The following is a 23,313-nucleotide window of genomic DNA, read 5'->3' as shown; positions in this document are numbered from 1 at the left end:
CTTTTGCCCCCAACAGTTCTGCCCCAGAAAGGGATGAATGGCTCGAAGCCATTTCCAGGTCAATAGAAGAGTATGCCAAGAAAAGAATCACATTCTGTCCTAGTCGGAGTCTTGATGAGGTATTGTTCTTTTCCTTCGCATGTTTTTTAAGTGCATTTCAAACCATTTTCACCTTAAAGAAACTTTTCCCAGGGGTTTAGAAAAGCAGCATATGCTTCACAGAAGGATTGGGTATGTGCATAATTTCAGAGCCTAAATGTTTATTCTATTAATGTCTCCCTACAAATCTAGGATAGTATATAGTGCATTCATATTTTTTCTGGTTATAAAACCTCACTGTAGAAAATACAGTAGTATAGTTTGAGGAAGAAACTAATCAGCTGTCCTTGCACTACCACAGGCAATGGTAGTACAGTTTTGCACTGGAGGATTGTTGGAATGTAGCTCATCTTAATATCCTGAGAAGATGAAAAATACAATTGTTCCTATTTCATCCACATCCTTAATGATACCGTCAGCATTGTGAGCTGCCAGTGCAAAATAAAAAGATTTGAGCGGTAGCAGGCAGCGTGCCTAGAAATAATCAGAAGTCCTTCTTCTACAGGCTGACTCAGAAGATAAAGACGAGGTTAGTCCTCTTGGATCTAAGGCTCCCATCTGGATTCCTGATACCAGGGCCACCATGTGTATGATCTGCACCAGTGAATTTACTCTCACCTGGAGACGACATCACTGCCGGGCCTGCGGAAAGGTTGGAGAGGATCACACTCTCTTCCCTTGTGATTTTCAATAGCTCCACGCTGTACATGGTGAAGAAGTGTATTTCCACTTGTAAACCATTGTAGGGTAGGGAGGAGAGAGATACTGACTCAAGACTGGTATCCCCCCCTAAACATTTAGCATGAGGCAATCTTGTTAGGAAACTTACTCCTTCTACCCCAAGATTACTTTAGGATGTCAATAGTAGAACATGTTCATTTAAAAAAAAAAAAAACAAACTAACAAATTGACAATTAAATAGATGCTCACATTTATAGGTAATTATTGAAACTACATTTGTCCCAAAACTACGTTCTTAACAGGAGGAAACTTTCAGTGTTGAAGTTACCCTTTGTGATGTTTCTAAGTTTTTATAACATGATCAGTAAAATGTGCATAGTAACAATGAAATCAGAGAGTGACTGTAAAGATTTAATGGATGTTATTTAGAGAGCATTTAATACAGGCCAGACACTAGGAAGAGGTACAGCAGAGGTATTCATGGTTGCAGCAGTGACAGTGATGATGGCACAGCTAACATAGCACTTACTATACCCACCAGGCAGTGTCTAAACATTTGCACCTGTTAACTCCATTAGTATATTATTATCTGTCATAAGCAATCAATGATAATCTGTGGCCTCTTCAAATGTGGTAGTGTGTGTGAGTTCCCTACATACCTCTACTGAGTTGTTATTGAGACCCAATGACTATGAACAGGTTTTGAAAAGTAGACTGGGCTATAAATTGTGACTGATGGTTTAGATACAAACGAGTCGCCAGTCACGATACTGGATGCTTGGGGCTGGTGCACTGGGACGACCCAGAGGGAGGGTATGGGGAGGGAGGAGGGAGGAGGGTTTAGGATGGGGAACACAGGTATACCTGTGGTAGATTCATTTCGATGTTTGGCAAAACTAATACAATATTGTAAAATTTAAAAATAAAATTAAATTTAAAAAAAATAAAAATAAATGAAATGATTTAATTCCAATGTGTTTGCAGATTGTATGCCAAGCTTGTTCATCAAATAAGTATGGCTTAGATTACCTGAAAAATCAACCAGCAAGAGTATGTGAACACTGTTTCCAAGAACTGCAGAAATTAGGTAATGTATAAGTAAAGATTTAACTGAAAATTCCTTTATGGTCCAGATGCTTGCAAAAAACCTTCTAAAAGAATTGTTATAGGGCCTATTAGCAATATAATTGGTGATACTTCTCTCAAAATATTAAGTATCTTGCATTCTTAACTTAGTTAAGCTTTTTCTTTCTTTTTTTTTAATTTATTTATTTTTACTTGGAGGATAATGGCTTTACTGTTTTGTGTCGGTTACTGCTATACATCAACATGAATCAGCCATAGGTATACATATGTCCCCTCCCTCTTGAACCTCCTCCCATCTCCCACCCCTCTAGGTGTCACATAGCACTGGATAGTTAAGCTTTCTTCACTCGTATTTGTGATGATTCCAGGAAAGGTTGCACTGAAACTTTATTTTTATTTGGAAAAGGGTTTTGCTAAGGATTCTAATTGTAGAAATATAATCACAGGATGAAATGCTTAGAACAGTTACAAGGGAACTTTAGCTTCTAAGTAATTTTCAAGTTTCTAGTTTCACATCTATGTGTATTACAAATCATTTTTGTCAATCAGTCAAGTAGTTCTCTATGAAAACATACCAAGTGGCACTTTGTTAGCCTTATTCTATTCACTTGGACTGATGTGTGAGGTTTTAACCTACATCTAAATGTGCAGCTTTTTACCAGCTACAAAATGATGAGTTACATCTGCCTGCAGGTATCCATTCCTCCAGTTAAGATGAATGCAGCTCAGGTTTATATTTTGAGAAAAGATCCGTAGTTAAAATTCCTGAAACTTAGAGGATCTAAACTTTTAAAAGATGATCCTTCATGGCGATGAAGAAAAGCTTTTCATTAGCAGATGAGAGTGTCTAAGTGAATAAAACTGGTTGACATGCTATTTCAAAATCCATACATTAATAGAGGAATTGTTTGTTATTTTCTGTACACATTTTCCAAAAAGAAACACTCACCTGATCTTCTGCCAGCCTTATGTTCCTCCCTCTGTTCTCTGAGTATCTAATATAGGCTCAAACATTCAAAATCCATTGTTGAATACTCCTTTGTCACCCATTTGGTCAATAAATCTTGGCAAATTTATCTTTGAAAAATCTGTCCTGCTCTTGACTTCTGCATCTCCACCCTAACAAAGCCTTCGTTATCTTTCATCTGACTGCTGTCCTACTTTGCTAACAGGTTTTTCTCTTGCAAATCCTTCCCCTTTCCTACTGTCAGATTTGGTTTTCTAAATTGAGTCTACTTCCCAGCCCAGAAGGCTTTTGATTTCCTACTGCCTAAAAGACAGTCCTTAGAACCAGTCCTCTTTTTTCTAGCTTCACCTCCAAATAGATGATCTAATTTCATATCTCTGTGCTTTTGCTTATGCTGACTTTTCTTCACAAAGTGTTCTTTCTCCTCTTTTTTGCTTGCCAGACTCCTACTTAATACCTTGATGCCAACTCAAAACTCATTCTTTTCCCAGCTTTCCTTGAACCTCTGCAGTCAAAATTAATTACTGCCTCCTCTTGCCTTATAGTCTCTTTTTGAAAATTTTATGTAATGTTATTTGGTCATGTATTAGATACTAAATGATGATGTTAGTTTTTTTTTTTTTTTTAAGTCAAGAGAGAAGTTTTTTCAATTTAGTTTTTTAAGTTGGTAGTACATGAACATGTTTCAGAATTCTAAAGGCATAAAGGGGCAATTCTTTCATATGGTTTGCAGTTGAAAAAAGTAAAAAATAGACAGTGAAAAGTCTTCCTCCCACTCAACTTCCACCCATTTGGTTTCCTTTCCCAGGGGCCTCAGTGACACAAGTCTCTTAAGTATCCTTCCATGGATATTTTGCACAACAGTGTTTATTGACTTGGATTAAATTGAATTGCAGAATGTTTACCGTTGGTTCCATAAGTGTACCTGGTTTGTTTTAGATCACCAGCACTCTCCTAAGTTTGGATCCCCTGGAAATCACAAATCTCCTTCCAGCGCCTTATCATCAGTCTTACATAGTATTCCATCAGGGAGGAAACAGAAAAAAATCCCAGCTGCTCTGAAAGAAGTAAGTGTTTCCATTAAACTTGCAACTTGATAGAGGCTGAATTATTCATACCCAGATAGTACTTTAGTTTTTCTCTCATAAAGGAAGATGCCATTTCCCACCACTGTTAAGACGTGCATTTTAATACTGAAGATGGATGTGGCTTAGGCCTCCCTTATCTCCCTTATGACCTGAGTCATTTAGAAAATGAATGTTGAAAGGTTTGGAATGCATTTTATAGCAGTGATAGAAAGTAAAGATAATTTGGACTTGGGTTGATTTTTAAAATTACTTTGAGGAGACCCCTTATCAGAGGGAAGAAGTCTATAAACTATTGGGGGGATTTTGTTAGCATTTACTCATCTGCATGGCTTATTTTTTCTTAGGCATTAGTAGGTTATATACAACTGATATAGTAGGTTGTTCACTGATAGTAGGTTGTTCTTCCTTCAACTTAACAGAAAAAATTTTTAAGTTTTAATAACCTACAAAGCTTGACCTGCCCCTGGAGTAAATCCATATGCATCACTGATATTCTGTCCCAGTTCCTCAAAGTCAAGTGTTAAATCAGCTGATGTCAAGAGATCAAATAGTTCTGCCTTTCTAGTCATTCCTATTTTGGTTAGTTTATTAATTGGTTTTGTGCCCAGGAAAGTAGCATTTTAAATTTTGTTCTCTTGCTTGTTTGCTGTCGAAGTGTTCCATCATGAAAAGTGGAAGAAAGGAACTCTAAAAATTTGACCAAGATCATGTTCCTTATGTAAAGCTGAGCATATTTTATCATGGTTGTTGAAACACTAGGAAGTGATTTATAGCCAGTCTCATGAAATAGTAAGAATAGGATTTACAGTTCCATTTGCCAAGTTTCATGTGGAACTGGGTAAGCCAGCTAAGTGAATACCTCTTAACTCTTTTTCTTCGATCACACAGTTCCTGAATCTAAGTTTACATTCAAAAACTTTGCAGTTTTTAACCAACTGAAATAATATTCAGTTCTTTGTAATTTTTCACTTCTCCATGTTGATGTCACTGTTTATAATTCTGACACGTGCTCCCCTCTTTAGTCAGAACTCCACAGAGTTTTTGGCTACAAAAAACTCTTTATGGGCTATAGACTAGACTCAACCTAATTCCAGTCCTCTTTTGTACATCTTTCTACCCAAGCATACAAACGGGCCTTCCACTTTCAAACCTCTGCTTTCTCCCCTGACTCCGCTGGTTCTCAGTGTCCTCCGGAGTGGCAGCAGCACCACCATGGAACTCACTAGAAATGCAGATTCTTGGGCCCAAGCTGTGTGGAATCAGAAACTTGAACAAGCATTCCCAGTGATTCAGGTGTATGTCTACTTAAGTTTGAAAACCATTGCTTTGTGCCTCTGTGGCCACACAGGGGAAATTCATTTTTCCGATTACATTCTATACAAGTCAAAGTAGTCTCCTTGGAAACCTGTGGTTTTTGTCTTTTGTTTTAAACGGGGGTGAAATTCACATAACATATAATTAACTGTTTAAAGATACACAATTCAGTGGTATTTGGTGTATTCACAGTGATGTGTAACTGCTGTATTGCTCCAGTTTCAAAACTTTTTCACTGCCTCATAAGAACACCCTGTGTTTGTTAAATAATCATTCCCCACCCCCACCCCCGACCCCCACCTCCTGGCAACTGTGAATCTGCTCGTGTCTGTTCTGGATCTGTCATGTAAAAGGCGTCATGCAATATATGATCCTGAATGTTTGGCTTCTTTCGCTTAGCACAGTGTTTTTGAGATTCAGCCAAGTTATAGCATGAAAGTTTTGTGAATTAGGTGATTAAACTGGTTTAACACTAATTTTTCTTTTAAAAAGATAATAGAGGACTATGTATGATTATTCAATATTGTGATTAGTCTTATATGGCTATTAAATTAATTGTAAAATATTCCAAAAGAGCAATATACACAATATTTCGGCAATGATAGTAACAGTTAACCTAAATATTTAGTATCAGTAGTATCAGTGTAACTGCATTTTAAGAGAAACCTCCTTTGAATGTAAATGTTGTAGTTTTCCTTTTTTTTAATTACTTGGTAGTCTTATATAAGATGTTATTTCTGTATACAGATTTACTTGCACTTAATAGACATTCTAATTTAACATTAGATATAAATTTTCCACTTGGGACTTTGCTGGCAGTCCAGTGGGTAAGACTCTGAGCTCCCAATGCAGGGAGCAGGGGTTTGATCCTTGTCCAGGGAACTAAGATTCCTACAAGCTGCATGATCCCCTCCCCCCAAAAATAGAATTTCCTGTTTACTTATCTGTTGATATAATTTGTAGAAATCCAGAGTTATCACAGAAACAAAGTTAAAGGTTTAAGTAATTTTCCCTAACACCCCTAAAAGAGAGCAATAAACAACATATACCGTCCCCAAAACACGGCTTTAAAAAGGCATTTTTGTCATTTGAAATTATTATTCATCTCCTGGCAACCCAGAAAACCTAGTGGAACCCACTAAGAAACCTATACATGCAAGCACAGGTAAACCAGGTAAAATTCTGGAATTGCTTCTAAAAGGAAAAATTTTCTGCTCATGGTAATGGAAGTATTCAATCTGTACAGCAGCAGATTTTGAATATAAACAGCTTCATTCTTAAACACGATATTATCATGGTTATTGCTTTCAGCATCAATGATCAAAAACAATTTTGTTATTTTAAATTTTGGTTTTGTCTAAAAACTGTTAAACTGTGTATGGGGTTTGCTTATTTAGGTATCAGCAAACACAGAAGATTCCTCTATGAGTGGCTACTTGTACAGATCAAAGGGCAATAAAAAACCTTGGAAACACTTGTGGTTTGTCATAAAAAATAAAGTACTGTATACATATGCTGCAAGTGAGGTAAGATCTGAAATGTAAACATGAATAATTTGGAGTTTTATTTTATAGTGCCACCTAGAAATGATTAGTGTTTGCCTGGTCTATTTGTCTACACTTTTGCTTTACTTTCAGAGGGGGAGATATTACTGTTGTTTTTGACATGAACAGTGTCCTTGTTTTGTACCTAAAGATACTCAAAGATATTAGGAATTTTCCATAGTGTTAAAATGTTAAGTTTGGGGGATATCATGTGACTACTGACTACTTCACTAAAGGCAGAAGTTTGGTAAGACTGGGCTATGTCACCTTTCTGAGCTGTATTTTTTGCATCCATAAAATGAAAGTAATGTAATTACTCACTTCCCATGGTTGTAGGGAAATAACATGAAATCAGTGAATATGAACACATTGAAAACTGTCTGCTGCCATGTCTGTCTGATGAGTGGGGAGAGGGTGGCCCAATAAATATTGTTGAATAAATGAAAAGTGAATTAGTTGCTAGAATTACCATTGTTTTATATACGTGTGTTTGTTTGAAATTAAGTTAGAGCTTTTCAGATAAAAAGTTGCAGGTCTGAATTCTGTATCATTTTAGAAGTCCATCTTCCTTTTTTTTCTTTGTAAATTTAGGATGTGGCAGCTTTGGAGAGTCAACCTTTACTAGGATTCACAGTTACTCAAGTCAAAGATGAGAATTCAGAGTCTAGAGTGTTTCAGTTACTGCACAAAAACATGCTATTTTATGTATTCAAAGCAGATGACGCTCACTCAGCTCAGAAGTAAGTAATTTAGGCTTTTTTTTTTCATACATGAGATTTCAAATTGTTACTTTAAATGATTGATTTTAAAAATAACCTACTTCCAGGCATGTGATCAACAAAGAATATAAATCAGAGATCCCATTTAGAAAGATTTAACGTATTATTCAAACTCTTTAGAATTATTTTAAAGATAGGCAAGAGTATCTGGAATATTTTCAGGAAGCAGAGAGGAAAAGAAAATAGGTAGTTCTGTCCAAAATATTTTGTGTACACATGACCTCCAAGGAAGCAGCATGAAGTTGCTCTGCTGAAAGGAAGGGAAGCAGAGGTATTTGACCTCTCCTCCAAAGAGGAGAGTTTTCTCTTGAAACATTCTGGGATTTTGGCAATCCAGTGAGTCAGTCGTGCCATGGAACGGCAGGAGCTTAAACAGCTGCTTGCTAACTTACATCTTTGGGGAGAAGGTCAAACACATTAAGAGTCTCTTATGCTTCCCAGTGACTGAGTAGAAGGAAACATATATCATTTTAGATGGAAGGGGTTGAAATAGTCTCTTCAAAATTCTGAAAAGAATATTTATTTAGATGTCGTGAGATTGCTTGACATAGAGAAGAGTATCTCCGTGAAATTGAGGTCCTCTGTGAACAAAACAATTCAGTTCACCTCCCTTTCACTAGATTTTTATTTTGGCCTCACAAAATATGCATTTTTATTTTCACTAAGTGGTGCTCATGTTTTCTCACTAGGCTCTCAAAGTACATGCAAATCTAAAAGAATGCTTTAAATAAGGCTTGTCTTTTATTAAAGGTAGTTACAACTAATGTATCAGAATTAAACATGTTCCCCCTCAATAATAGTCAGATACTATATTACAAATACTCTATAAGCTTTTTTTTTCAGTCTATATTAGAGTTTCGAACCATATATAGCTGTTAAACCAAATGATTACTTCTGGGTACGGAAGAATAATTTAAAATTATGACACAGCTATTTTTTCTTTAAAAAATAGTTATTTGGATAAAATAGTAATTGCCTACAATTCTGTTAGATATTATATTTCTCATCATTTTCATTTGTGTTCATGATCAGCTGTTGAACTTTTGAATATGTATCTTTTCCTTATATAGTTGACAAAATAGAAATCCCTTCAAGAGAGTTGAATGTAGTTGGATGAAAAGAATCAGCTTAGTTGTTATTTAGAATTAATACAGACTAATTTATAAATTTCTCTTTGAGTTTATTAATATCACATGGGTTGCAATATTTTCACATTACAGAATATTAAAATGTGTTAATTTTAAGGAAAACTTTTGACTTTTAAAAAATCTTATTTATTATGGTATAACTTATATGCCATCTGCATTTTAAATTGACCACTAAAAAAAAATAAGAGATGCACTCTTCAGGTCAAATTTTGGTCCAAGTTACCAGATAAAGGGTAGTTTCATTCATACAGAATTCTCGTTTGCTATAGAAAAGATCTTAAATATACTGTTGGGTAATTGGATCCAAGGGAATAGCTGTGGTCTATAGTATTGTCTTACCGTATGTTGGGTGACTGCATTTTACAGGTCTAACAAATTTCTCTTCCAGGTGGATAGAAGCATTTCAAGAAGGCACAATACTGTAGTTGCGTTGGTTTCGTCTCCTGTGGTTCCAAAAGGGTGGAATTTCATCAGAATAAATGCAGTACAAACATTTTATATAAATGAACAATGCCAAGATGAATCCAACTAAAATCTTCATCAGAGAGATTATTTTATTAGGTATAAGGTAATTTTTAAAAAATGTTTGTTTTTCATGTATGTTATTTATTAAAATTTTAATGTTTACTTAATGGTCAGAGTTATTTCTGAGACTCACACTGTATTCTGAAGTACCTTTTTTTTAGAAACCAGAACACTTACCTTAATACCGTATTAACTGTTTGTGACACGGTCCCTCCTGTTTTCTCAGTGTGTTTTACAATGTTACTTTGTAACATTCTCACCAGTGGTATGAATTTCTATACAGTCTTTGGGTTGGAAATTATGATTAAACAGCTGATGAGAAAAATGTATGTCTTTGAATCCATACATTTAGATGAATTTTTTTTATCTTTTAATGGAAAAACATATGGCCAATTTCTACCTCAGTAACTGAAACAAAATTCCAGTAAATTGTCTAAAGTATTTCTACTGTTACGTACCTCTTGTTCCATGAGATAATGTTATATATCATCAAGGAATTACTGCAAAGGGATAGAATCTGAATTTTCACTTAACTCAATTGTGAGTAGGAAAAAGAATGTTTCCATTTTCAGGGTTACACAAATAATTAACTCTATGGCCTTTACATTAAGTCTAATCTTTAAAAAAGAAAAAAAAAAAACTACCATTTCAACACAAACATAAATGTATTATTTCTTTGAAAAGCAAAATATGGCGAGTATATTATATAATGTTTCTTGCTCTTCTAGATGTTCTGAGCCCAAGGTAGTAGAGAGGTATTTGTATATAAAAAGAATGTTACATTTTCTATAATATTGTGATTTTTTTAAATGAACTGGAATTACCATATCAAAAAGCACATATTCTAAGCCAGTATTAGAAATTGTATAGTATTCATTTTTAAAAGATTTTTAAATACCACTTTGTGTTATGTCCTCTCTGGTAATTAAAGTATATATTTTTATATTTTCCTTTAAACAGCTGTCAGCATACCTCATTAGGAAGGACTTATATTCCTATTTTGGTTCATGTATTGTTTAACATATGAACTGCTTTATACATAAAATTGATGAGCAGAAGTAAAATTAAATTAACACTATGATTAAAGTCATTTCTGATGTTCATAATATAAATTTACTGACTGAGCTTAAATGAAATATAAAGTATCTTCAAAGGCAAGAAATTCCTTTGAATAAAAGGCTCAAGAAATTTCCCTTCTGCTGTTATATAAAGAATTTCCTAATGCAGTATTATCTCTGTGACTGCCAAGAGAATTGCCGAGCGCCTCCTGAAACCCTTAGAATGTTGGTTGCAGCACCAGGGTCTCTACATCTCGATTTTGACTGCTGTCATTTTCTGGCTATTACTTGCTGTGGAATCATTTTAAACCCTCTTGCAACCTCACATACAGTCCTTACATGTTAACTTCCAAGTCTTTCTGTTAGCTGTAGGTAAACTAACATTTCTTTGCATCTCATTAACTTTAACCAAGATAGCATAAATAAGGCTTCCACGTTAAAATCCCTGCAGTTTTTAGTGTGTCCTTTTTAGAGACCAAGGTCATGCCTTATGAAGTATTTCCCTTGGTTTCATAGGATCAGCATTTTGTAAAACAGGTTACTGGGGTTCCTCTCTCCTCCTCTTGAGCTTTCAACCTTCTGACTGCAAGGTTTGGTCTAATCGGAATCTGAAAATTATCAGCCAGTGGCTATTCTGTCTTTCCAACAGTTGGCTGAATCAAGAATCAGTTAAATATTTAAGAAACAGTGCACAGACTTCTGATAATTCTAATTACATGTGAAGCGCATGTATGATTATGCTAGTTGGCTTAGGCCCATGGAGGGCTTTGAAAAATATAAAATATGGTGCCTTTTGAGGAAGCTATCGGATTACCAGCCCCCCCCCCCACCAGATGTTTTACATGTGAAATAGTATTACATTCCCTTTCTCCCTTATCAATCCTTCATAACTTCACTGAAGCTGATCAATTATTTAACCTTGCTCATTCAATGTCAAATGAAAAGCCTGATTATATATATTTTGTTATAAAGCTGTCAATACTTTTAAAACCACTCTTGAAGCTAACATTTTAGCAAAAAAAAAAAAAGATGTTGTATGCACTCTATAAATGAGAAGAAAGCATAAACAGTACTTAGATCCCAGTAGTGCTTAGTGTATTTTCTACATTGATATATGTGCTTCCATCAAATCCTTTTCAAGTGTCTCCTTTTATTCATAAGGAGAAAGAAGAGTAGTTATAAAGTTCAGTCCAAAAGGATGCTTAAGAAACCTAGACAAGAGATGCCAGGTCAAACTAGGGGAAGGCTGGCCTTAGTGTGTGTCTCTAGGCAGTGCTGCTCCCTTATCTGTGGCAGCTTTAAACATAGAGGACCCACCAGAGTCTAAGAAAATGAGAAAGTTTATCTTTGGTATTTCTGAACCTCTTCCCAACCTCTTTCCCCTTGTTCCCTAATGTACCCAGTATCCTGCTATTGTCTTTTCCCAAGATACATCTCCCTTTTAATAACTAAAAGCTTGATTGTGTAGTAGCATTTCTTAAAATGAGATCATCAGAGCAAACTTTAATATAAAGCTGTAATGAACCAACTGCTGCTGCTGCTAAATCACTTCAGTCGTGTCCGACTCAGTGCGACCCCATAGACGGCAGCCCACCAGGCTCCCCCATCCCTAGGATTCTCTAAGCAAGAATACTGGAGTGGGTTGCCATTTCCTTCTCCAATGAATAAAAGTGAAAAGTCAAAGTGAAGTCACTCAGACATGTCCGACTCTTACCGACCCCATGGACTGCAGCCCACCAGGCTCCTCCATCCCTGGGATTTTCCAGGCAAGAGTACTGGAGTGGGGTGCCATTGCCTTCTCCAAATGAACCAATTACATGAGGACAACTTTAAAGTATAGTTTTGTTAGCCAAAGGTGTATTTTATATTTGGATGGTAGAATATATCCAGAAATAGGGAAAGCCTACTATTTAGTAATTCAGTTAAAATGTAAATGTCATCACAGGATATCTTGATTTATGTCTTTGAGTGTGCTTTCCTTGTACCCGGTTTTTGAAATTTGAGATCTGTTGTTGTCGGATGTCATCACGGGGACTTCCAGAGATAAATCCTATTTCTCTTACTATACTGCACACTCCTTAAAAACGTACTATTCTATTCCTGGTACAACAGTTTCTCACAAAATACCTACCTTGCATCTTTCAAGAGAAAATATTTGTTGGAAGAAAGTAAGGACAGGATTCTTATCATTTTGAACTCAAAAGTCCCAGATGGCCCATATTATAACTCAGATCTTAGACCTGCTCTTCCCACCATCCTGCAAGGCCATATTAGCAAGTACCTGTTGGACATCTATATCTTAAGCATTTTAAGCTTTACATGTCTAAAACTCAATTTCCTTTCATTCAGATCTGCATGTTTTCTTCTACAATGGAGAAACACCATTCTTGGCTCCAGAATCTGCCTCCAAGTCTCAACAAGACCCTTTACAATTGCCCTTGTGTCTTTTCCATCTTCTTTGTCCTTCTGTTATTGCATCCACCCTAGCTCAAATCCTTGTTACCTCTTCCCAGTGATGGGTATAACTTTTCTTCTAATTCCAATGCCTTCCCATTTAAACACTGCCAGACCCACCTTGTTAAGCATAGTTCCAATTTAGTTTCATTCCTGCTCTTTACAACCTTCACTGGCTTCTGAGTGGTTTGGCATGAATACTTCTGCTCAGGTATCATGTGGCAGCTAACCCCAACCCTCCCTTCCTCTGTTCACACCGTTTTGTCTTTTCTTATCCTCCCCCCACCCCATTTTTCTGCCTATTTACCTAAGACTTCTCTATAACAGTTGATCCTAGCCTCTCCCCATTCCTGCAGATTAGATCTAGTCTCTCCTTCCTCTATGCTCCTGTAGCCTTTGGCTCCTACAGACTTTCTTATGGTGCTTATCACATTCTAGCCTTGAGAACAGCAACTGTATCTTGTTCGTTTGCGATTCCTCCTCAGCACCCGGCAGAGTGCCTTGCATTCACTGGACACTGTTGTGAATTAAATTCAAATGATCTCTTTTTTGAATGCCTCCAAAACACAAATATTCTGGAGCCTATGCCACTTCTAATGTTTTTTTCTAATGGAAATTTTCTAGTTGGCTTTTTTTGTTAAGATAAATGTTCAGAAAGTCTCAATATAAAATTCCCCCATTTTTGAGGGGGTGGTTAGGACGAATGGTGGCAACTTTGTTTTATGAGTTCATCATAGCATGTTAAGAACCAATCTTGAAATACTATTTTTTCAAATGACATAAATTTATAGAAACACTTTTTACTTTAAAAATGATGTTTGTATCTTATTGTCCATGTAGAGATATAGATACTTTATAAATAAAATATTAGCAGTGTAAATAATGTTATGTATATTTATACAAAATAAATTTACTAAATCTACTCTCAGTGTGATGATGTCTTTTAAATCATTTTTTATAGCCATGCAATTAGAGATGAACCACACTGATCTATTTTCCTGAATCATAGAGGAAGCTCTTTTTCACCAACAAAACATACTCCCCATTTGCATGGTGTCTACATTGAAATGTTACTGTGACCTAAGCAGATTAATTGGCTGTAAAGGGGATGACCCTAGGCATCACTGTGGGTGTGCATATTGGGCACTGAGAATAGAGAAAAGGTCTCAGATCGCCTTTTTCCATTGGACCTATAGGTAGTGTACTTTCTTAGCTTTCATCTTTGGGACAGATGTAAGGATTGGCTCCCAATTTGGGTGGATGGAGTAGCTGTTGTTCAGTTGCTAAGTCGTGTCCAACTCTCTGGGACTGGATGGACTACAGCACGCTGGGTTCCCATCCTTCGCTGTCTCCCTGAGTTTGCTCAAATTCATGTCCATTGAGTCGATAATACCATCCAACCATCTCATCCTCTACTAGCCTTTCTCCTTTTGACTTTAGTCTTTCCCAGCATCAGGGTCTGTTCCAAAGAATCGGCTCTTCACATCCAGTGGTCAAAGTACTGCAGCTTCAGCTTCAGCATCAGTCCCTCCAATGAACATTTCAGGGTTGATTTCCTTTAGGACTCGACTTCAAGGATGGATGGAGGAGGGCTGCTTTAAAACCACCAGTTACACAACAAATGACACTAAAAGGAAGAGGGCGACTTCTAGAGAATGAGACGTAGTGTTTTCACTTGTTAGGGGTTGTCGCATGCCCCTTTTGTTTGCCCAGATGCCCAGTTCCAGGGGGAAATGACAGAGGAGATGTTCTCCTTATCAGTGCACCTTGTTTTTCCTGACTTGGGTTTCTGGTCTGAATGCGTGACTGCTTTTCTAGGGTGAATCAAAACTATGACATTAAAAAATAAATAAGACATTTTGAGGACCCCTTCAAGACCACACCACACAGCACTCTGCAAACACGGCGGCTCTTGCTACCACACCTTGGTGCTTCGGGGGCCACGATCAGAATGTGATGTTCTGTCAACACCTTATTTCGCAAATCTGTATTTACCATTAGGTACTGTCCCATACGCTTGGGAATACACCAGTGAACAAAACAGACTAAAGCCAGTCTTCTGAAAGTTTTCATTCTAAGTGATTCTGCTCTGGCTCCATTTAGGCAATTATGCTATTTACTCACAAAAGTTGATAAGTAAAACTTAGCCTTACTCAACAGGGCTATACTCCAGCTTATTTAAGGGAATTTGAAATATTTTATTGGGATCTACCCAGTTAAGTGTTCTAATAAACCGTTTAGTCTAAAGCAAGAGCCTGTGACAAAGCCCAGTTTCCCATAAATTAGAGACCGAACTGTCTAAAACTGATTAGGTCATCTATCTTGGCTCCAATCTGAACAGTCTCAAAATTTTCTTTAAGGACCGCCTTTTGCAAACAGGATGCTAAGCGCACACATCTTCTCCAAGCCCTAGATAAGGGAAGTGCAGCTCTGCCGGAGCAGTCTCCCTCCTACGCGATAGGGGGCAGTCTACTTCCAGAGGCTGGGTTCTCTCAACCCTCCACCCGGGGAACGTCACGACCGCCTCTCGCCGCCTCTGCACTCCACTGGTGCGCAGGCGCGGACGGGAGCGCGCACCGAGCCGCTGAGGGAGGGGTCACGAACTCTGACCCCCCCTCCCCCCCCAAATACACAAACCCAGAAAGGTCCATCTCCACTTTTTTGACCCTCCCCGCTTCAGCTTTTTCCAGTCTGTTTGCTTGGAGGCTCCCTACCCTATCCCGTCCCAGCAGCCGCCGCACGGGACTGTCCGGTTTACGCCCAGCGTAGGACGCCGCTCGGCAGAGAAGCGCCGGTAAGGAGGGACGGGTGAGGAGAAAAGCGGCCGCAGCGGCGCCCGGGAGGAAGGCGGGGGGCCCTGGGAGGGTCCCTTCCTCCCAACTGCCAACGGGCGCGCCCCCAGTCCCCGCAGCAGCCTGAGGCTTCGGCCAGCAGAACCCGCACTTCGGCATCCGCGGCGCGCTACTCTGGGCGGGCTGGGAGCTGCCGGAGCAGCGGGGCCGAGTGCGCGGGGCTCCGAGAAAGGCCGAGGCCGGAGCCGGGAGCGGGGTCCAGAGCCCAGAGCAGGGCCGTGGCGGTGGGCGCGAGAGGGAGTCGGCGAGCGGCTCTGCGCGCACGGCAGCTTCTCCCGCGGCACCTCTGACCTTTCACCTACAGGGAAAGCTTCCGTCTTGGCGCGGGCGCCTCTTCCCCAGCCTCCGGGAGCCGCGCGCTGCCGCCGGGCCCGGGGTCGGAGTGGGCTCTAGCGCCTGCGGACGTGGGAGAAGCCGGCCTGGCGGCGAGCCGAGGCCCGGATCCCTTTCACTACGAGTCTCTGACTTGTTTCTGTGCTTTTTACTGGACCGACGGAATGACGCTCTCTACTTTCACAACCGGTGGCGCAGGAGCGGCCGCTGCCTTTGGATCTCTATCTTTAGAGAAAGAAAAGGCAACGGCCGAATGTCCTCATTGCAGTGCACGTCCAAGCTTCCTGCATCTCTTTTGTTAAGAAAGTCTGCTTCCAGCTCTTGCAGATACCGTTTTATGAATGGCATATGTTGCCAGGTTGTTTTGTAACCTTCGCTATATAGGTCAACTGTTAAAAAATAATTTCTGGAAAGGAAAATAAAAAAGGCTTGAAATTAAGGCCTTTAGGGTTTTTGTGCTTCGGAACTTAATGGACCTTCGACTTTGAGGGTTTTAGAACGGTGCCTGCTGTGTGGTTGGTTTTAGATTTTAATTGTCAGTTTGGTAGATGTACAATAAAGAAGCTATTTCTGCTTATTTTTAAAATGGATCGCAGAAAATGTAATTTCATCATTCTTTGTAGGAGCATTTCGGCTTTTTAAAAGGAAAGCAAAGGCAAAAAACATCCCCAAAATATGTACTCTTTGTGTGTGCTACACAATATAATTCCTACTATTTGTTGGAGAGAAGGAAAGAAATCGTATATAAGAAAGGATTAATAGTTTATATAATCATGTACCTTTTTTGAGTCATAGAACCGTCTGCCACCTTTTTTAATCTTTTATGAAAGCCATAGACTTGTCTCTAGAAAAATGCACCCTTGCATACAATTTTGTAAGTAAACAGAAGTTTCACAACTGAGTTTTAAAGGTGAGAGAATTTAAATGAGGGAGGAGGAGCTTGGAATTGTATATTGGGGAATAAAGAACATTCCAGTTTGTCCTGAACGAGTCCCCTCTGGGACTGGTAGGAGATACAATAGGAAGATGGGGAAGTCAAACTATAAAGGAATGCTCCTTTGTGTCTGCAGTGGCAGGTGTGTTTATAAGGACTTAGTAAATACTGAAAAAATACCAGCAGAAGGATTGAAACTTTATTCTTTGACCATTAAAGAGGCACTGATACTTATAAAACAGGAGAATAAGGATGTGTTTCAATTCTGTAAGCATCCCGAGATTTTGCTGTTGGTTAGAAGTGCTGACACATAGATGATTCTTGCCTTCTAGGGGTTTTTCATATACACAAAGTTGAATATATTAAGTATTCATCCAGGAAAGTTTTTTCTGGCAGTAGCTGAAATTATACTCAAAGGATTCTTAACCTGAAGACCTTGGGCTGGCCATAGAGTTATGAACTCCTTGAAATTCAGCATAGCATATATGATCAGTTGTAGAGAGAATGAATGTGAACCTGTTTTCTTGTGAGGGAAACCTTAACTGCCGTCAGATTTTCTTTTCTTTTTTATTTTCGGTTGTGCTGGGACTTGGTTGCTGCACCTTGCTTTCTCCAGTTGCGGCGCCCAGGCTCCTCCCTGAAGTGGCTTCTCGTTGCGGAGCGTGGGCTGTAGTTGTGCGAACTTCAGTAGTTGCGGCACACGGACTCAGTAGTTGTAGTTAATGGGCTTAGTTACTTCATGACGTGTGGAATCGTCCCAGACCAGGAATCAAATCCGTGTTCCTGCATTGGCAGGTAGATTCCTATCCACTGTACCACCAGGGAAGTCCCAGATTTTCAAATCTATGTTTGATCCACCCTACCAGAAAAAAAAAAAAATAATAATTGTTTTGCATCATATTTTCAAGCATTTTTTGACTGCTACACAGAAGAATGTTTTCCGTCATGACTTAGCACACAGATTAAATTGAAGTAAGTCCTTACCCTCACTATGCTTGATGCAGTATTTTCTATTCTAATTTCTTTTTTAAAAGAAGAAAATTCTGACCCACTATATTTCCCCATTCACAAGTGGCTCACAATAAGGAGTTTGCAAAATACTGCTTTGTAACAAGAGCCTACAGTTGGTTGATGGGAGTAGGGCTGGTGGAGAAAGAAAATGGACTGTTTATGATGTACTCAAAGAACACAGACTTAAAATTTTGAACCTGAATGGAAGGAGGATGACACCACTTTTGTTGTTCAGTCAATAAATCATTTCCGACTCTTTGCAACCCCGTGGACTGCAGCATGCCACGCTTCCCTGTCCTTCACTATATCCTGGTGTTTGCTTAGATTTGTGTCCATTGATTCAGTGATGCTATCTAACCATCTCATCCTTTGCTACCCTCTTCTCCTTTTGCCTTCAGTCTTTCCCAGCATCAGGGTATTTTTCCAGTGAGTCAGCGCCTCACATCAGGTGGCCAAAGTGTTGCAGCTTCAGCATCAGTCTTTCCAGTGAATATTCAGGGTTGATGTCCTTTAGGATTGACTGATTTGATCTCCTTGCTGTCCAAGGGACTTTCAAGAGTCTTCTCCAGCACCACATTTGGAAAGCATCAATTCTTTGGTGCTCTGCTTTCTTTTGGTCCAACTATCACATCCGTCCATGACTACTGGAAAAACCATAACTTTCATGGATCACAGCCTTATCATGGCGAAAGGGCTTGTATAACTCAATAAAGCTACGAGCTGTGCCATGAAGGGCCATCCAGGGTGAATGGGACATAGTGGAGAGTTCTGACAAAACATGGTCCACTGGAGGAGGGAATGACAAACCACTCCAGTATTCTTGCCATGAGAACCCCATGAACAGATTCAAATGGCATCACTGAGGGTATATTTTTTCCTGTGGGAAGATACATAGACGTGAGATTGAGGTGAATGTGAAAAAAGAAGAATCAGAGCCAAAAATGTAAGACTGTGTGTCTTCTATATGTTAATTAGCTCTAGAGTAGTAAAGGCAGCATCCTCCTGTTTTTTGGCTTTGTCCCTCAGGTTGGTAAAAACGCTTACCCTTCAATGCCTATCTCAAATGTCTCTTCTATAAGATTTTCCCAGACCCTCCCTCTCCAGTGTGATGGTTCTCCTGACCTGTTGCTCTTTATTTATTGAGCACTTTATTTATTCAGCTAACTTTCAGGGAATATGTTTTACCTGCAAGAGACCATTGTACACTGATTATGTGTCTGTGCGTGTGTGTGTGTGTGTGTGGATGAATGTTGTTATATTGGCAAATAGATGGGTGAAAAGTGGAAACAGTGTCAAATTTTATTTTCTCGGGTTCCAAAATCACTGCAGATGGTGACTACACCCACGAAATTAAAAGATGCTTGTTCCTTGGAAGAAAAGTCATGGCAAACCTAGACAGCATATTAAAAAGCAGAGATATTGCTTTGCCAACAGAGGTCCATTTGGTCAAATGGACCTACTGGTTTTGCCAGTAGTCATTGGTACAAATGTGAGAGTTGGACCACAAAGAAATCTAAGTGACGAAGAACTGATACTTTTGAATTGTGGCTCTGGAGAAGGCTCTTGAAGTCCCTTGGACAGCAAGATGATGAAACCAGTCAATCCTAAAGGAAATCAACCCTGAATGTTCTCTGGCAGGACGGAAGCTAAAGCTCCATCGGCCACCTGATGCGAAGAGCCAACTTACTGGAAACGACCCTGACACTGGGAAAGGTTGAAGGCAGGAGAAGGGGGTGACAGAGAATGAGATGGTTAGATGGCCTCACTGACTCAATGGACGTGAGTTTGACCAAACTCCATGATAGTGAAGGACAGGGAAGCCTGGCATGCTGCAGTCCATGGGGTCGCAAGGAGTTGGACATGACTTAGCAACGGAACAACAGCATACATTGACAAAGATATTTTCACAAACTCAATTTTTACAAGAATATTTTGAGATAGATTTTACTGAATCCATTTCATTTATAAGCAAACAGCCTTAAGTGACTGACATGTAGTTAAACATTTAGTAAATAGTAAAAATGGGATTGAAAGTGATTTATTGACTTGACTCTAGGGCACTCTACTACCTTTATAAACCCCCTCCTATATTCCTCTCTTTTTCTCTTTATCACTACTTACTAGTTTACTTTGTAGCATTTGCTGCTGCTGCTGTTGAGTCGCTTCAGTCGTGTCGGACTCTGTGCGACCCCATTGACAGCAGCCCACCAGGCTCCCCCATCCCTCAGATTCTCCAGACAAGAACACTGGAGTGGGTTGCCATTTCCTTCTCCAATGCATGAAAGTGAAAAGTGAAAGTGAAGTCACTCAGTTGTGTCCGACTCTTCGCGACCCCACGGACTGCAGCCTACCAGGCTCCTCCGTCCGTGGGATTTTCCAGGCAAGAGTACTGGAGTGGGGTGCCATTGCCTTCCCCGTTCGTAGCGTTTAGTACGTGGTAATTTAAAAAATCTGTTTCTTCATTAAAATATAAGCTCCATGCAGCAGAGATTGTCTCTGTCTTACTCACTGTGAAGTCCAGCAGTCACACCGTGCCTGTTAAGTATCTTTCAGTAAATATTGATGCTTTCTGAGTTCAAATACAAGTACCAGGCAGTATTAAACATTACAGGTTCATTGGAAAAAATTAGTCCATTGAAAAACTACGAGTTCTTTTTCTTTAGAAGTTTTTTTATCATCTACACAGATAAAGCCACGTGCTTTAGAAGATAAATAGGCACAAAATACAGTGGATTACAGATGAAGGAATGTTTACTTTTGTAATTACCCATTAGTAGATACCCATTCAAAAAGCAGAAAATAAGTGGCCTGTAAATCTGCACTTAGAGAAGTCATCATTAATACTTGAGAATGTTTGTATATTTTATTTATTGTCTCTTTTTCCTACTGTTCAGTCCATGGAATTCTCCAGGCCAAAATACTGGAGTGGGTAGTCTTTCCCTTTTCCAGGGGATCTTCCCAACCCTGGGATCAAACCCAGGTCTCTCACATTGCGGGCAGGTTCTTTACCAGCTAAGCCACAAGGGAAGCCCAAGAACACTGGAGTGAGTATAGCCTATCCCTTCTCCAGCGGATCTTCCCAACTCAGGAATCAAACCAAGGTCTCCTGCATTACAGGCGAATTCTTTACCAACTGAGCTATCAGGGAAGCCCTTGTTTTAATACTCCCTGACATTTAGAAAGATGTATCCCTAACATTTGGAAAACTGCCTGGCTCATAGTAAGCACTCAACAATTATTTTTGAATGGAAGAATGTCGAATGAATTATTGGATCAATGAGTAGGAAAAGTTTTAAAGCTTTGATAAACATTGGCAAATTTCTGGGAAGTTTGTTTCAATTTAGACTTACATCAATAATATGTAAAGAATGCTTATTTTTCCTCAGTTTTTTTGAGTTAAATTTAGTCTTGGAAAACAAACACATGTTGATCTAGTGATTCCATTGCAGTTGTGATAGAGAGAGAAGCCATTAGCAGAGACATGGCAATATGAAGCAACATGGTAATAAATTCAAGGAGTTACAAGTAGTGCATATGGCTAAAATGTAAGGTTTAACCATTGGCACCTCACATCCTATAATTAAAGGGAAGGCTTTGAAGAATATTAAGAGCTAAAATAATGTTAAATATATACATTAAAGCAGTCTGGCACCACAGTATTAAAGTGTTAATAGCAAGTGGGTGAACGTTATTGGACCTTGAGGTCAAGAAACTGGGAGAATGGCAGGAACGGGACACCAGTCTGTCAGTCTTCAGTAAGTAGTGTAATTGAAAGAGAAATGAATGAATGACATTAAAAACTGGTATAACTCGCTTAAGTGAGTCTCAAAGGAAGAGTTTTTCGTGTAGGAAAAGTAAGCAGCCTTGTTCAAAAGACTGCATTCACAGTGTCCTTGAGATCTACAGACAGCACATGGTAGGAATAGAGATGCAGTTACCCACAAGAGATCTGTACAAGACTCTTGTCTGGTGGCATGAACCCGTGTGAATTGCATGGGAGGCAACAAAGATTTCTGAGAATTCATGCCAGCAGAAATGGCTGCCAGCTTGGACTGAAGGGGACATAAATGGGATGAAATGAATGAAGGCTGTTGGAATTCTGGAACTCTGGAATACTGGGTGGGTCGATAGCGCTGTTCTGTTTTGAACATATGTTGCCTTTCAAAAAAAAGAAAGAATGACACTCCGTCCCCCCCACCCCCCGCCAAAATAGAGAAGAGTTTGGAAGGATTGCCATTCCATCATGGACCCAGAGCACACAGGCTTTGGCAGTAACCGTCTCCTTGGTTGGGTTCCAGAGAGGTTGAGGGCACTTAACTGGCACTACTTTTCAAGTGGGAGATAGTTGAGTAATTAATCTAAATACTGTATATTGCTTTTAGAACAAGTAATTGAAACATTTAAGGTTTTAAAAGTGATTGAAAGACAAGTGATTAAAATAATTTGGTGATCAATATTAATTATAATTGTAGAATATTAGTGAATTTATGATGGTATATAATAAAGTCAAATGATTTTTGTATTCTTGACTACCTGATATAGAGAAAAAACAAATGTCAAAGTCAATCTGTTAATCTTACTGACTTTCAAATCTATTTGAAGAGTTTTATGTTAAAATTCAAATTAAACTTAACACATAAGAACAATGAAGAACAATCACAAAATTCTGGAGAAATCTTCCAGTCTTCTGAATATAATTATTTTGTCAGCTTTTACAGTATACTGATTAAAAAGTGTGTTAAATGGCTACAGTGATGTATTTGTTTATAGACTGGATTGACCTTCTTTAATTAATAAACCATTCCTGATCTATATTGAAAGTCTGTGGTTTAGTCTTCAGTACCTTTGAAAAGTGAAATTGTTTGGTATTTTTTTTTAATAGACATTTTCAAAATTTGTAAAAGCACAGAGAATAATTTTATGAATTCTTGTATAAACGTCAACCGTCTTTGATAATTGTCAACACACAGCCAATCTTAAGTTGTTTATTCCTTCCCACCTCTACCTCTTTCCAAAACCAGAATATTTTGAAGCAAATCCTAGTTATCATATAATTTCATTTGTAAATTCTTCAGTTAATATGTTTTGTGGGTATAATTGTGAAAAAGCATCTTATTTTTGGCAGGACACTGACAATCAAATCATGGCATCCATAGAAGAAATTGCACATCAAATTATTGAACAACAAATGGGAGAGGTATGTCTAATTTACTGTTCATTAACTGCTTAACCAAAGTGATTTATACAAATAAGTTTGCTAGGTTTTGGTGGCACAGAGATAAAAGATACCCTCAATTGTTGGAATCAAGATTGCCCAGAGAAATATCAGTAATATGCAGATGACACCACCCTTATGACAGAAAGCGAAGAAGAGCTAAAGAGCCTCTTGATGAATGTGAAAGAGGAGAGTGAAAAAGTTGGCTTAAAGCTCAAGATTCAG

At 38.7% G+C, this 23,313-nt stretch overlaps 2 protein-coding genes across 7 annotated transcripts in view; both read left to right on the top strand.

The window, feature by feature from the left end:
- The window catches only part of FGD6 (FYVE, RhoGEF and PH domain containing 6), a 106,871-nt gene extending 93,206 nt beyond the window's left edge, over positions 1 to 13,665 (top strand). For 3 of the 4 annotated variants that reach the window (XM_002687205.7, XM_005206128.5, XM_059886842.1), the window contains exons 15-21: positions 17 to 119; positions 605 to 751; positions 1,765 to 1,867; positions 3,773 to 3,900; positions 6,633 to 6,761; positions 7,371 to 7,519; positions 9,095 to 13,665. In XM_002687205.7, coding sequence (XP_002687251.1) covers positions 17 to 119; positions 605 to 751; positions 1,765 to 1,867; positions 3,773 to 3,900; positions 6,633 to 6,761; positions 7,371 to 7,519; positions 9,095 to 9,131 — 796 coding nt within the window. In that variant the 3' untranslated portion in view covers positions 9,132 to 13,665. The other variant, XM_059886841.1, reaches the window with a different exon arrangement.
- A 1,623-nt stretch (positions 13,666 to 15,288) lies between these two features.
- NR2C1 (nuclear receptor subfamily 2 group C member 1) overlaps positions 15,289 to 23,313 on the top strand; it is a 40,216-nt gene continuing 32,191 nt past the window's right edge. For 2 of the 3 annotated variants that reach the window (XM_005206110.5, XM_010804827.4), the window contains exons 1-2: positions 15,289 to 15,537; positions 22,999 to 23,070. In XM_005206110.5, the coding sequence (XP_005206167.1) occupies positions 23,017 to 23,070 (54 nt within the window). In that variant the 5' untranslated portion in view covers positions 15,289 to 15,537; positions 22,999 to 23,016. 3 annotated transcript variants of the gene reach the window in all.

The sequence above is a fragment of the Bos taurus genome, chromosome 5 (genome assembly GCF_002263795.3).
Source record: "Bos taurus isolate L1 Dominette 01449 registration number 42190680 breed Hereford chromosome 5, ARS-UCD2.0, whole genome shotgun sequence".
In the NCBI taxonomy this organism is placed as follows: domain Eukaryota; kingdom Metazoa; phylum Chordata; class Mammalia; order Artiodactyla; family Bovidae; genus Bos; species Bos taurus.
The sequence above is the reverse complement of the archived record's forward strand: the minus strand, read 5'-3'. Positions and strand labels throughout refer to the sequence as shown.